General features: G+C 43.6%; 1 protein-coding gene across 1 annotated transcript in view; it reads right to left on the bottom strand.

The window, feature by feature from the left end:
- Positions 1-14,319, bottom strand: part of CNGB3 (cyclic nucleotide gated channel subunit beta 3) — a 63,553-nt gene that overhangs the window by 41,893 nt on the left and 7,341 nt on the right. The window contains exons 3-8 of the mRNA XM_065398294.1: positions 13,016-13,158; positions 11,074-11,265; positions 9,140-9,348; positions 6,048-6,098; positions 3,066-3,152; positions 489-553 (exon numbers count right to left, since the gene is read on the bottom strand). Coding sequence (XP_065254366.1) covers positions 489-553; positions 3,066-3,152; positions 6,048-6,098; positions 9,140-9,348; positions 11,074-11,265; positions 13,016-13,158 — 747 coding nt within the window. The remainder of the gene's footprint in view (positions 1-488; positions 554-3,065; positions 3,153-6,047; positions 6,099-9,139; positions 9,349-11,073; positions 11,266-13,015; positions 13,159-14,319) is intronic.

The following is a 14,319-nucleotide window of genomic DNA, read 5'->3' as shown; positions in this document are numbered from 1 at the left end:
AGAGAGACAGTTAAAAAATAACCGAGAGGAGTCGTTTGGGGTTTAGCATATTCAACACTGTGCTTGACTGACAACCTGGGAGACAGAATGCAACCCCCACAACCAAAAAGGCTTTGTCTGGACTGGTGGGAAAAAGGGCAATGGCTCCTTTAAGGGTCCCCCCACCCTTGGGGTTGGGAGTTGGGGTGACCAGTAGTGGAGAAAAGGTATCATCTGAGCCAGTGGATGGGCTGGTGGGGCTCAAGTAAGCCATTAACCCCTGCATACCTCGGGGAGGGTACCCTGTGCCTCCAACCTGAACCCCCTTTCATGCCTGGATTAACAGCTCTTCTCTCCCCTTTTTGATCTGTTGTAGTCATTGCATTAGTTGCCTTTTTTGGGACTGGGAAAATTCATGCCTGGCATCTTGTCTTTCTTCTCGCATGTTCAGGACAATGATTGAAATTCTGTGCCAACCTTTGCATACTGTAAGTCTACCCCTCACGTACCTGTAGATGTATGCTTTATCCAGGATAGCTTCCAACCGGTCATTGAACTCAAAGAAGGCCATATGCTAGATGGAAACCAAATAAAAGCAATTGAACCATGGTCCTTATAACATATATTTTTCTAATGGGACTGACATTGGTTCACATACATATTTTGAAAATAATGTATTTTTCACTTGTCTGACATTCCTTAAACATCTGGTTTAAAGGTGAACTGTGAAGCTAAAATGAAAAATTGAGCTCAGCATAGATTTTGGTGTTGTTTGTCCCTATTAGCTATGTTATGGATGATGTCTTGTCATTAGGGGAGTCATTTCAGTAAAATTTGGAGCAGGGGAAGGTTATGTTGGCATATAGAATATTACAGGATATAATCACGTATAAAGTTGGTGGAGGCAAAAAGTGGCGCATACAGACCTATGAAAAGTCTGGGGATGGGGGCAAACCAATGTATGGGAGGGGCAACTGACCTCTTTGTCCCATAGCAAATGACATGCCTGCTTGCCATTTACTGTGATGACTGATGATGTTGATGAATGACTTTTTACTCAGTTAAAAATGTACTTGCTTGGGCTGAACATAATTTTGCCAAAGTAAATTAATCATTTAAAAAAATCCTTTCCCCTCTTCTTGAAATCCCTGTCATTTCCTAATTAGTTGAGGGTATCCCAGACTGTAACATCACTTGAGGTCTCATGATGAATTTTTAAAGGTTAGTTAATCTACTCCTGTGTTGAATTCCTCCCACATTAACTCTTTTTACTTTAGTTTTGCTATACGCCTTTAACATTAACAGGTACTTTTTGCTGTTTTCGGTCTAGCACAAATTTACTTGCCTGATATTATATAGCAGGGGTCGGCAACGTTCGGCACGCAGCTTACCAGGGTAAGCACCCTGGCGGGCTGGGCCAGTTTATTTACCTGTTGACGTGGCAGGTTCGGCCGATCGTGGCCCCCACTGGCCGCGGTTCGCCGTCCCGGGCCAATGGGGGCGGCGAGAAGCAGCGCGGGCGAGCGATGTGCTGGCCTCGGCTTCCCGCCGCCCCCATTGGCCCGGGACGGCGAACCGCGGCCAATGGGGGCCGCGATCGGCCGAACCTGCCGCGTCAGCAGGTAAATAAACTGGCCCGGCCCGCCAGGGTGCTTTCCTTGGCGAGCCGCGTGCCGAACGTTGCCGACCCCTGTTATATACCATTTTGCTTTACATTCTTCCTTACTATTTTGGTTCCGTGTTGCCAGTCAGGACATTAAAAATCAATCAAACCAATGACACCCCTTCTCACCAGACCAAATTTCTTAGGCCAGGTCTACACTACCGCGGTAGTTCGACAGCTGGCAATCGAACTTCCGTGTTCGATTTATCGCGTCTGGTCTGGACGCGATAAATCGATCCCGGAAGCGCTCGCCGTCGACTGCGGTACTCCAGCTCGGCGAGAGGAGTACCGCGGAGTTGACGGGGAGCCTGCCTGCCGCGTGTGGACCGCGTCTGAACCGCGGTAAGTTCGAACTAAGGTATGTCGACTTTAGCTACGTTATTCACGTAGCTGAAGTTGCATACCTTAGTTCGAATTTGGGGGTTAGTGTAGACCAGGCCTTAGTCAGTATAGGGCTATTAAATATGATAAGGGAAGCTATTTCCTTAGGTAAATCTTTAGCATACGTTTGCATATAAAATAGACTTCCAGAAAGGGTTTTGCCACTATAACAGATGCCATTCCCATTGTGCAGTGCTTAGATAATGTGAAAAGTGCTTTGTACATGTAACAAAGAGAGAGATTTTGACATTGACTAATTCAGCAGGGAGTTTTTCAAGGGCAGGAATAGTAAAATGCCAGGGCCAAAGGGTAGCAGTTAGCCACTAGCCTGAGTTGGGGTGGGAGATGGGTGGGTATGTGGCGCTCCACTGCCTTATTGGCAGCTCAAAAAAAATTGGGCTGATGCAGGGGGCTGTGCAGGCTGCACCTTCCCATGATACAGCTGACCTGTTCTGCAAGGTGATGTAGAGATGGGGCAGAGTTATAATCTGTCTCTTTCCCACCCCCTCCATACTGGGTGCTGTACATTTCTTGCACTTGATAAGAAAAATATGCTTATGTTTATTAAATGGGCAGTGTAAGATATATGTTGTCCTTAACCATCCACTCCCTTGCTTTTAAGTGGTTGAATTTTGTAAGTAATGTGATAGGTAAGCAGTAAGTACATTATTCTCATTTAGCAATCTTAACTGGTTTTTTACATTTTTTTTGCAAATTAAATAGGGTATTTAAAACAATTTCAATTTAAACTAGTAGAAACAAACTAGTCTAGATCACAGAAATATTGTTTACAAGTCAGAAAGTAAATATAAGTAAAATCAGCTGAAAAATAACCAGAACAATTATCCTATTATTAAAACAACATATTTTACTTATTTATTTGGTGGTAGTTTGATTATGTAGCTTAGTTTCTTAGAAAGAGGAAACATTCACAAAATCAGAAACTAAAGACTCCCAAATATTTATACTAAATCTTCAATAGTTTTTAGACTTTTCATATTTTCCAGTGGACGAGCATTCATAATAAATTCTCTGGTCTTACCTTTAACAGCTTGTTTGCTCTAAACACTGGGTTAAACCCAAAGATGAAGTATAAAACATCAGCTGGTATTACTGATGCCGCATCAAGCTGTTGAAGAGCACAGTTCAATTAAGACTTGACAATGACTATAACTTGTTTACATTCTGTTGTGAACATGGCTAGATTTAATAATCATTGCACATGAAAGCTGAACAGTCAACATACAGTGTCCATCTATCTCTGAGTAACTGACAAGCAACACCATCTCTAGGAAAACACCAGGAGCTTTCTTCTGCCCTTACTTCACACGTCTCAGATCCACACATCTCAGATTTTCATATAGTTACTGAGGATTATTAACAATGTCTTGGATATTTAACTGTAGCATTGCTCTTAATAATTAAATGATGTGGGCTCAGTTATGGTGCCGATGAACCTGAAACATGATGAGGGTTTAGGAGAGGGGGTGATGGCTCACCTCACAATCATTTCTGAGAAGTATTATGATTTTCAAAGCCATAATACCTCCAGGGACCTGTGGGGAGCACGAGGAAGGGCACTCCCTGCTATAACTATACAACAGGTGTAGGCAACGCTTCCCCCAAGGCAACCATTCTCTTCTATCCCATTCAGGATCGTTTATTGCCCACATTATCATAGTTTCGGTGTGCCTTCCAATAAGTGTATTTTTCACATGCGGTTCCCTCTTTTTCTTCCTGATTCTTTCCAAGTGGAAACTCTGCTTTGGGGAGAGAAAGGAAGCTGTACCAACCAGGTCAGGGGTCTCAAACTCAATTTACCTTAGGGCCAGTGCCAGTCCTCAAATCCTCCCAGAGGGCCAATGTCACTCGCCCAGAACCCGCCCCCCCAAAACTCCACCCCCCAAAAAACTCCACCCGCCACCTGCCTAACGCTCTGGGATGGAGTTTGGGTGGAGGAGGAGGTCTGGGGTAGAGGATTGGGGTGCAGGCTCTGGGAGGGAGTTTGGGTGCAGAAGGGGTGAGAGGTTGGGCTCTGGGAGGGAGTTTGGGGGCGGGAGGGGGTCTGGGGTGCAGCTCTGGGATGGAGTTTGGGGGCTGGGGTGTGTGGGGGGAGGGGATGCAGGCTCTGGGAGGGAGTTTGGGGGCTGGGGGTGTGTGGGGATGGGGTGCAGGCTCTGGGAGGGAGTTTGGGGGTGGGAGGAGGTGTGGGGACCGGTTGCAGGCTCTGGGAGGGAGTTTGGGGTCTTGGGGGTTTGGGGAAGGGATGCAGGCTCTGGGAGGGTGTTTGGGGGCTGGGGGTGTGTGGGGATGGGGTGCAGGCTCTGGGAGGGACCTTTGGGGTGGGAGGGGGTGTGTGGGAAGGGGAAGGGGGTCCAGGCTCTGGAAGGGAGTTTGGGGGCGGGAGGGGGTATGGGAGGAGGGGGTTGGGATGCAGGCTCTGGGAGGGGGTTGGGGGTGCGCATACCTGGGGCTCCAAGGCAGGGCGGGCCGCAGGGGCACTCAGGGCGGGGGCAGCGCATGGAGGCACAGCCCTGCCCCGCCCCTATACCGCAGGGAGGGGCCGGCAGCCACTGGAATGAGCAGGCAGATGCTGCTCAGCTCTGCTGCGCTGCCGGGGCCCCTGAGGGGGGAGCACCTGGGGGCTGCAGGTGGGGTCAAGGGAGAGACTCAGCCCCAAAACTGTTGGAGTCCCACACTGGGGAGGCTCGTGGGCCAGAGATGGCCCATGGGCCGGGAGTTTGAGACCCCTGAACCAGGTGCTGTGTCTTAAAAGGAGCCGCTCCTGGAAGTGGCTCCTGGCTTAGACCCTACTCTGCTGCTGCTGTGGTGAGGGAGCAAAAGGGGCTCATGGAGGTCAGAACCCTGCCTTCAACCTCCCCCAAAATGCTTCTACCCTGAGAAATGCCATTAACCACTAGCTATTGACTCCATCCTTTTTCTTCCCAGTGCTGAGAGATGGATTGTACCTGACTCCTGAAAAAAAAAGTACTGACTGGGGAAGGAGTTTCCCCTGGCCACTGTCTCTCCTCTAATGCACCCACAGAAGGAAAGGCAAAATTTAGACACATACATTTTAATATGCAGTGACAGTTAGTCAGTATTTAATTAATGATTAAATTCCAAAATGTAGTGTAGCCCAGGCCTGGGAGCTGAAGAGAACCATCAACTCCCACTAACTTCAGTAAAAATCAAGGGCACTCGTCACCTTGCAGGATCAAACCTAAGACACAGGTCCAATATACCCACTCCATCACTTTGCTTTCAGGTTGAATCCCTTCCCTGCTCCATTGTCTGTATTCGGTCTGTTTGGGTTCTGATCCTGCAAACACTTCTGCATTGCTTAACTTGAGGCATTCAAACCCTGCCTTTAGAATTATGAGACTTCTTGTGTGCTTAAAGTGGAGCATGTACAAAAGTGTTTGCAGGAGCAGAGCCGTAGGTTGTAATTTCAGAGGTGCTTGGGGACCTCTGGCTCAGTAACTTTTAGTACAATGTCTTTTCACTCTTGCTGAGAAAATTACATTTCAGAATAAAATGAAATAACTGCCCTAAAATAAAATGGGTCCTTGATTTTATCTAAGGCACTGAGCTTTAAAAGTTAGAAGGAGTTTTAGATTTACTTGCGTGGAGCCAAGGTGATATCTACTATTTAAGACCATGTGTTATTATCACAAGTACATACTAGTGTTTCTTAATTAAAGTTACCATTTGATTTTAAGCTGGGCACTGGCTTCTTTCTTTAACAAATCTCTACTGAGCCATAGTTTTGGAATCTAATGCATTCACAGAGTTATCTCCCATTGCAGTCAATGGGAGTCATACAGCCAAAGACAATATTTTATTAATGATAAACAATATTTATGAGCATGGCATTTGATTTAATTGGTAAGAAGCTAAAATGACAGTCAGTCACTGACCCTTAGTATTATTCCTTGGTCTACAAGGAATATTGGAGCATGGAACTCCAAGGCTAAAATTTAAAGCATTGAAGCAACTCTAAAGTAGCACACAACCTACTCACCCGAAACCTCAGAGATTTCTGGTAGTGTTTCTTCATTTCTACTTTGTCTGACTAAAATTATAAAGAAAGGGGGGGGAAAAGCATAGTTAAGAAAAATCTGCCAAACCCCTGTCCCTGAGAATGTTCAGGCCAGAGTTTGACCCTGCACCCATTAAAGTCAGTGGCAAAGCTCGGTGGTTCAGGGCACATGCAGGGACTAGTTCTGAGTATCTCTGAGAGGGATCAGGCCTTTGAAAGCTAAATAAATGCACTATCATTAGCATTATAACAATCAACACTGAATTCATTAATAATGATTAGACATTTATTTTCAAATGGCTCACCATGGGAACTGACGGTAATACTTTATTAGGAAAGGCTAATCAGAAGTCTCTAAAGGACTGTATCTATTATTATACTTACTGTATTTATATCAGAGGTGTTTTTTAAAATAACTTTAAAATCATAAGGGTTTTTTCCATACCAAGGCAGAACTATTTTTTATCTTCCCTTATTATCACTTCACACCTTTAAGAGAAATGCAGGAGTTCAGATTAGATTATCATAATGATCCCTTCTGGTTTTAAAATCCATGAATTGTACAAACAGCTTCAAGTAAAAGAAAAGTGGTCTTCATTATGCTACACTTTTAACCTTATTCACAAAACTCAAGTTTACTGGGATTTAAGAAGGGTTGTCAATGACTAACTTGGCATGGAAAAGTATATTTCTTTGCACTACAATTAATATAGACACACATTGTCTATTTGAGACCTGAAAGTAGAGTTTAAGTAATAGCCTATAGCACAGAAGGTGCAGTGTAGTATACAAAAACACTGAGTTAAAACTGGTTCCAAGTTACAGGTAGAAATACCAGTCTGAGTGTATGTCTACATTGCAAATGGAAGTGTGATTGCAACTCATGTGGGCATACACAAGCTAGCTTTAATTTAGTGTGGCTAAAAATAACAGTGATGATGAGACGGGGAGGGTTGTACAAACCAATATACACCCCTCACTATGTACTCATGTTCCTAGTCTGTGCCGAGGTCTGTGCCATTGTGTCTTTTCTGCTATTTTTAGCTGCACTAGCTAGATTAAAACTAGCTTGTGGATGCCTATCCAAGTCGCAATTACATCTCCAGTTGCAATGTAGACATACCCTCGGTTTTGAATTTTCTTGTTGCTGTGCACTTGTGATATCTGATGTCATCTAAGCTCATTTTTGCATGTTAATTTCATTTGTTTATTAAACTTGCTACTGAAACAAAGTAATCATGCAAGGGGGAGAAGGGCCCAACCAAAATCTCAGATCCGAATGCCTTTGTAAAAGGGAAAAGTCCACATTTGGGTCTGAAATTTGCAGGCAGGTCCCATGTTTACTGGAAGGTGATGCTCCAAGACTGGGATTGGGAACATGTGCAGGAAAATCAGCAGTAACTCTTCAGTAGATTCAAAATTTCTAGAGCGGTAGAGCACAGCAAAGTTTGCTTGTGTTCAGTTCGCTTTCAGATATGGTGGATTAGAGTCACCCCTGCTGCCATAAGATGGTGCAAACTACATCTTTTCATGCCAGTGAGCATCACTGCACTCCACAGGGGACTCTCTCTCTCTCTCTCTCTCTCTCTCAATTGAAGGCAGCATTTCCTAACTTTAAGTGTTGCCAGGGTCTCCCCAGGAGTCCCACTAGTGGAGGCTCAGCGAATGTGCTGAGTCCGTGCATCCCCTAGCTGTCTTGGCAGCACTGATATTTTTTGGCTGTGTTAGTCACTTGTGAGCCTACTCACTGGCAGAGAGGTGGCAGGTGCCTTGTACCACTGCAACCCCCCCCCCTCTCTCTGGCAATTTTTCCACCATGGAGAGCCCTACATTCTGCCCTCATAGAACCTCTGGGGAATCTGGCTTGCTGAATTTCAGCTGTGTCAGGAAGTAAGTGAGTGAGTGTGATGGAATCAGTCAGTATTATACTGTTGTACTGAAAATTCTCTTAGGCTGAAATGACACTGGAGGAGAGCCCAGGTAGAATAATGCAACCTGAGCATAGTAGGCCAAATGGTTAGTTTACTCAGAAGCTGACTTTGCAAGATATTCTTTGCCAGCCTTAGCTCAGCAGAGGCTTTATGGATCAGAGGCTTTATGGATCAGCAGAGGCTTTATGGATCAGTGAATTTTCTAGCTCCTCTCAAATAAATTGCCACATCCCAGTCCTTCCTAAGCCACTCTGTTCATGCAGCTCTAGATGAAGTGTGTTTGTCAATATCAGTGCCCTCTCTACTTACTATCAGATGCTTAAAAACAATGAGGAGGCCGGTGGCACCTTAAAGACTAACAGATTTATTTGGGCATAAACTTTCATGGGTAAAAAACCCCACTTCTTCAGATGCATGTTTTTGATAGCTAAGTAGTCTCTACTTGTTTCCTTCTTTTCATCACTGACTTCAGATTTTTTGAGACTTGCTGCCTTTTGATGTCAGTAAAGAGGCTGGAAATTGAATAGTAAATCTCTAACCAAAGGATATTGTAAGGAAAAAGTTTGTCATGTTAAAAGGTGGCCAAAGCTTTTATTTAGGTGACCTCTGTATATGCTTTTGCCATGTTCCCCATATGTAATTGAAGCGTAGAAAATTGGGCTTGTAGAAAAGCCTCTGTTTTCATCTGCAACATCTGTACTATATGAGTGACTCTGTGGAGAGTTGCAAATTTCAGACACATTTCTTTGGCTATATTTCCATGTGGTCTCAGCTGCCAGAGAAGCTGCATCGAGTTGCTCTTTTCCAGCTGTGTAATTTGGGTGAGTAAGAGCTTTAAATCTGACCTTGCTGCTATCATGTGACACTTTTGAATTCACCTTCAACTTTTCAATGGCTGTTGTGTGTAATTAGAATACTGGTGTAGCATGTACAGTATGAAATGTATGTTGCCTCTTTTCCAAAGCAAAAGAGCTGAAGATCAGTGCAGAAGCACATAAATATACTTGGCTAAATAAAGAAGCGCAGGTGTGCCTTGCAAGAAAAAGTCTATTTGAGGTTTAAACAAGTTTCTGCTTCATGTCTAATAATGTAGTTCAAAGTACAACAGCAAATGTGGAAATTCCACTTCCCACTGTTACTTACTATTATATCACCACCTTTTACAAATTGCATTCGGGGCTGGAACACCAACAGATCACACAAGTAGCAAATATCACAAATGGTGTCTATGAGGATCCAATAGAATATGTTGCTTGGTGTTTGTATTGGGAACACACAGCGCAGTGGAATGAACCAGCAGTTCCAGTTATAAGCAATGGTAATAATCAGGAGCCACACTACATAGCGGCGATCTGGAAAAGAAAACAGGAGCTGGTGACTTAATCAGTATGAAATCATCATCTTCTTATTTCTCTCTGTTTGGGAATAAAGGGCCCATCCTCCAAGGAAAGCAGAGAAATTTGCAAATGTACCAGACATTGTGATCTGGAGGAATAAACACTGGCCTGGGAGGTAGGAAATCCTGAGTTCTAATCGTGACTAAGCCATTCCCTTGCTGTGTAACTTTGGGTAAGACACTTCACTTCTCTGCATTTTCCCCATCTGTCAAACAGGGATGCTGATGACAGTAATACTTATTCACCTCACTCATGGAGTGATGTGAGGATGAATCTGTTCATATCAGTTCAGTGCTTTGAACATATGAGGGGCAATATGAACACTATGTAGTATGAGGTGAGATAACATTTCTGAAAACTTATGACATATTGCTAAGGAAGGAGATCTTTAAAAAAAAAGACTCTAATGTTACTGTTTCCTCCCTCGTGGTACCCCAGGTTTCAGCTAGTGTACTATCTACATGCCTACCTAGACAAAACTAGAGAAATAACCCTATAGCATTTTTGTTGTCAGACTCTTATAGATGGAATTATAATTGCTTTCCCCAGATATCCAGAAAGAAATAGGGATTATTCCAGTTCATAGTAACTTTTCATTGTAAAGGTTCCTTATAGTAGTTTACAACAATGCACGCCACGTAAACACAGATCTCTAAGGATCTATCTGCATTGCAGTTAGACACCCGTGGCTGGCCTATGCCAGCTGACTTGGGCTCTCAGGGTTTGGGCTAAGGGGCTGTATAACTGCGGTGTAGACGTTCAGGCTCCGGCTGCAGCCTGAGCTCTGGGATCCTCTGCAGTTAAATAGCCCCTTAGCCTGAGCCCCGCAAGCCCAAGTCAGCTGGCATGGGCCAGCCACGGGTTCTTAATTGCAGTGTAGACATACCCTGAGTCTTCAGAATGTTTCGCAGCATTTTAGACGTGAGAATACCATTGAGTTTAATTGGTGAGTTACAGTCAAAAACCTGTGTAACACTTCAAACTCAGGAGTGGAAGTTCACTCATTTCACTGTTTTGACTTGTGGGTTTCAGAACACTTATACTTTTCTGAAAGATCCCAACCCTTATAGTTAAAAACAGAAACAAACCTGTGAGATGGATTTAAGCTAGAACAGTTTCTGTGGAGCAGAGAAGATCACCCTCTGCCTTTTATAACACAGCATGGTCTGTTAAAAGGAGTCTGGTAAGAGCTAGGAGTCACACATGGAATTTATTAAAGGAAGAGGGCTGGATTCACTTATGTTTAAAATAGGGCTTTAAAATGGGAAAAAGGTAGAGACTGAACAAAAAATACCTGTGCAGGGCTTTTTTTGGGAGTACTTATAAAACTTGTCCAGTTTGGGTAGAGTCGGATTTTCATGACAACTCTTTGTTAGGCTTCCAAGACATTTCAGCACTGCAGGGGCAGTGACCTTAGGGGATCAGGCATTGGACTGGGAATCAGGAGACCTGACTTGTATTCCTGGCTCTGCTGGTGAGCTTGGGCAAGTCACCTTGCCTCTTTGTGCCTCTATTTTCACTCTCACCATTTGGCTATTGACACTGACAGCTCTTCAGGGAGGGACTTGTGCAGTGGGGCTCTGACCTCAGATATGGCATCCAGATGTTACTTTAACACAAGCAATAATTTTTTTTATCCCGCCTTTGACACCTTCCTTTGTGTGACTACATTCGGTTTACCTGTGTATGCATCTATACTGTCTGGTAGCTCCATCTTCTTCAGGTAGTCTTTCAATGGTGGTTTCTTGAATTTACAGCACAGCATGTCACAGTAATGATCCTCTGGCTTGGCATCACCTTCCTCTTTTTTTTTTTCATCTTTTTTCTCTTCTTTTGGTGGGGGTGGAGGCGGAGGCTTCTTTTTAGATGGAGCTAAGCATGTAAATGTCACAGAAGGGAACATTTAACAAGGACATGCACACTGTCACTGTTGTGACAGATCTTGAGAGCCCCAACGTACTAAAGGCCATGCAATCGACTCCTTAGTGTTTACTGCTACAATTTTCAGTTCTGTTTTCAGTTAGAAAACAGATTGGAGAATAAATGCACACTGACATAGGCAGGCACACTCCTGCTAACACCAACAGGATATTTAGTGCTGGGTGTCACAGAGGGAAATGTGATACTACACTGTCTTTCCCTGGACAGTCAATGCTTGTACAATTAAACACTTGCAGAATTGAGATGGGGTAAGGCAGGAGGCACCTAGGCATTTATTCTTGCATGACTGTTGTAAACTTGCCATGGATGGGATAGAATTGCTCTGGGACCAGTTCTGCCACACTTGAGCTGAGTTTCTTACTCTAAAAGTAGTCACTTGATTTCAGTGGGGCAACTTGCAGAGTAAGACAGAACTGAGTATGAGTAGTAAATTGGCAAACTGGACCATCTATAATTTAAAAAATAAAGTAATGTAAGTGCCAGAGAGAGGGGTAATAGGTTAACTGACACAGAAGTAGTTAAAAAAAATCTGACCATTTCTTTCTTAGCTGGCAAAGTTTATAATAGTTTAGACACTCATCCTGACACTCATCCTACATGCTATATTTTCCAACTTATTAGAATTCAGGAGATCAATAAATAGCTTCTGAAAAAAATGTGGAATATGAAGATTACACACTCTTCAAAGTATGCAAAGGAAGAAAACAAGCTTTTTTCTGAAGAGGAATAACATCAGTACTATGTTTAATTATTTTCAGGTGAGATGTATTGCCTTGTGCTGCCGGATCCCATTCTCACCTACATACCTGGCATATTTAATGGTGCTGGAAGATTATCGCCAGATCTTAAACTTTGTTTACTTTTACAAAAGATATCTCATCTCAGTATCACCTATGTGCCCGCATGTAGCATATTGCCACATATGCCTTCCCATAAGGAATATATCTTTGATCCCTAGGAATACAGATAAAATAACTGAGATGAATCTAGAAAGTAGTTTGAAAATGGTGATCCTGAACAGTCGTAGTTGGAGACTTACCTCTATTAAAACTTTTTAATGAGGTGCCTCAATGGGTTTAAATAGGGCCACATTCTCAGCTGCTATAAGCTAACACAGGGGTTCTCAACCAGGAGTATATGTACCCCTGGGGGTATGCAGAGGTACATCAACTCATTTAAATATTTGCTTAGTTTTACAACAGGCTACATAAAAACACTAGCAAAGTCAGTACAAACTAAAATTTCATACAATGACTTGTTTATACTGCTCTATATACCATACACTGAAATGCAAGTACAATATTTACGGTATATTCCAATTGATTTATTTTATAATTACGTGGTAAAAATGAGAAAGTAAGCAATTTTTCAGTAACGTGCTATGACATGTTTGTATTTTTATGTCTGATTTTGTAAGCAAATAGTTTTTAAGTGAGGTGAAACTTGGAGGTACGCAAGACAAATCAGACTCCTGAAAGGGGTACAGTAGTCTGAAAAAGTTGAGAGCCACTGCTAACACAGCTCCATTGATTTCAGTAGAGATATGCTGATTTATCCCAAATGAAGATTTGATCCATGATTCTTGAAATATTATCTTCCAGCATTTTAAACTCTCAGAATAGGACTTTCATCTTTAAACCACCAAATAAATAGTTATCTTTTGAGAACTAAAGCAACTTACAAGTTGTAGGACTGCCCTCAGGAGAGGACTGTAGTGGGTCAGTCAGTTTTTCTTTATAGGCTGATGTCCTTGCCCTCATTTTTTTGACAATCTCTTGCAGCTGGGCTTCAGTATACTCATTTACAACACGGCCTTGAGATGAGCTAATTAAGACAAAAGAAGAACAGTTAAGAATATTGGAAAGGAATGAAAGAAAACAATCAGCATCAATGCTATGATATGAGTAGAATTCAAATGCAAGGGCAAGATGCTGGTTTGTCCTAAGGTCCCTTTGTGCTACTGAAGTTATAATAAATAGGTAGCCAAGAAGTCTCCCAGGGTATGTCTGCACTGCAGTGGAAGCCCAGGGTCAGTGGAAATTGAGTCAGCTAACCTTGAGTTTGAGAAACCAGGGTCTGAGCATCTACACTGATTGCTGACCCTAGATGAAGAATATTTTAACTCAGGCCAAAACCTGGGGCTCCAGCATCCTCACTGGAGTACTGCAGACTTCCTACCACTCTCCCAAAATGTGGCCATTCTGGCCCTTTGTTCATGGCAGTGTGGGAAAACTCGACTGTCCACCCCATATGTTACAGGAGGTTTGAGCAGCCCACCAACACATCCTGCAGAGCCATCCTTTTGATCTGCATGCTCCCAGCAATCAGAGACAGCAACTTGGAGGAGGCACCATGTGAAGAACTTCTCTTACTTGCGCTTTCATTCCTGTTTCTGGAAATTGGCAGAGCTTCCTTCAGATAGTGGTGGACATTTCAGCAGCGTTTTCTGACCCATTGTAGGCATCTGACAGAGCTAATGATAGGATGGGTGTGAGGACACAGACACCTGGCAGACTCCAACTTGCTCAGGCTGCTTGTGACACTCTATGTAGCTGCTGATGCCCCCTATGTAGACGGATGCTTCTGGAGCAGGGCCACAAGCACAGACTGGAGAGGCCACATCGTCCTGCAGATGTGGGTCCAGAACTTTCACATGAAGAAAGCTTCATTTATGGAGCTTTCTAAACAGCTTGCCCCAACCCTCCTGGATCACAACACGTGCAGGAGAGCGCCCATACTGGTTCTGAAGTGAGTTGCTACAACCGTCTGGAAGCTGGCTATCCCAGACTGCTACAAGTCTGTTGCCAGCTGCTTTGGTGTTGGGAAGGTGACTCTGAATAAAGTGGTGACAGAGGTTTCTGAGGCAATCTGGCATGTGGTTCACCTCAATGTGACAGGAATAAAAGATATTCCTGAAGTAATTGCTGGCTTTGAGAGAATGGGGTTTCCACATTGCACTGGGGCCACTGATGGGACTCACGTGCC

The sequence above is a fragment of the Emys orbicularis genome, chromosome 2 (assembly GCF_028017835.1).
Source record: "Emys orbicularis isolate rEmyOrb1 chromosome 2, rEmyOrb1.hap1, whole genome shotgun sequence".
In the NCBI taxonomy this organism is placed as follows: Eukaryota; Metazoa; Chordata; order Testudines; family Emydidae; genus Emys; species Emys orbicularis.
The sequence above is the reverse complement of the archived record's forward strand: the minus strand, read 5'-3'. Positions and strand labels throughout refer to the sequence as shown.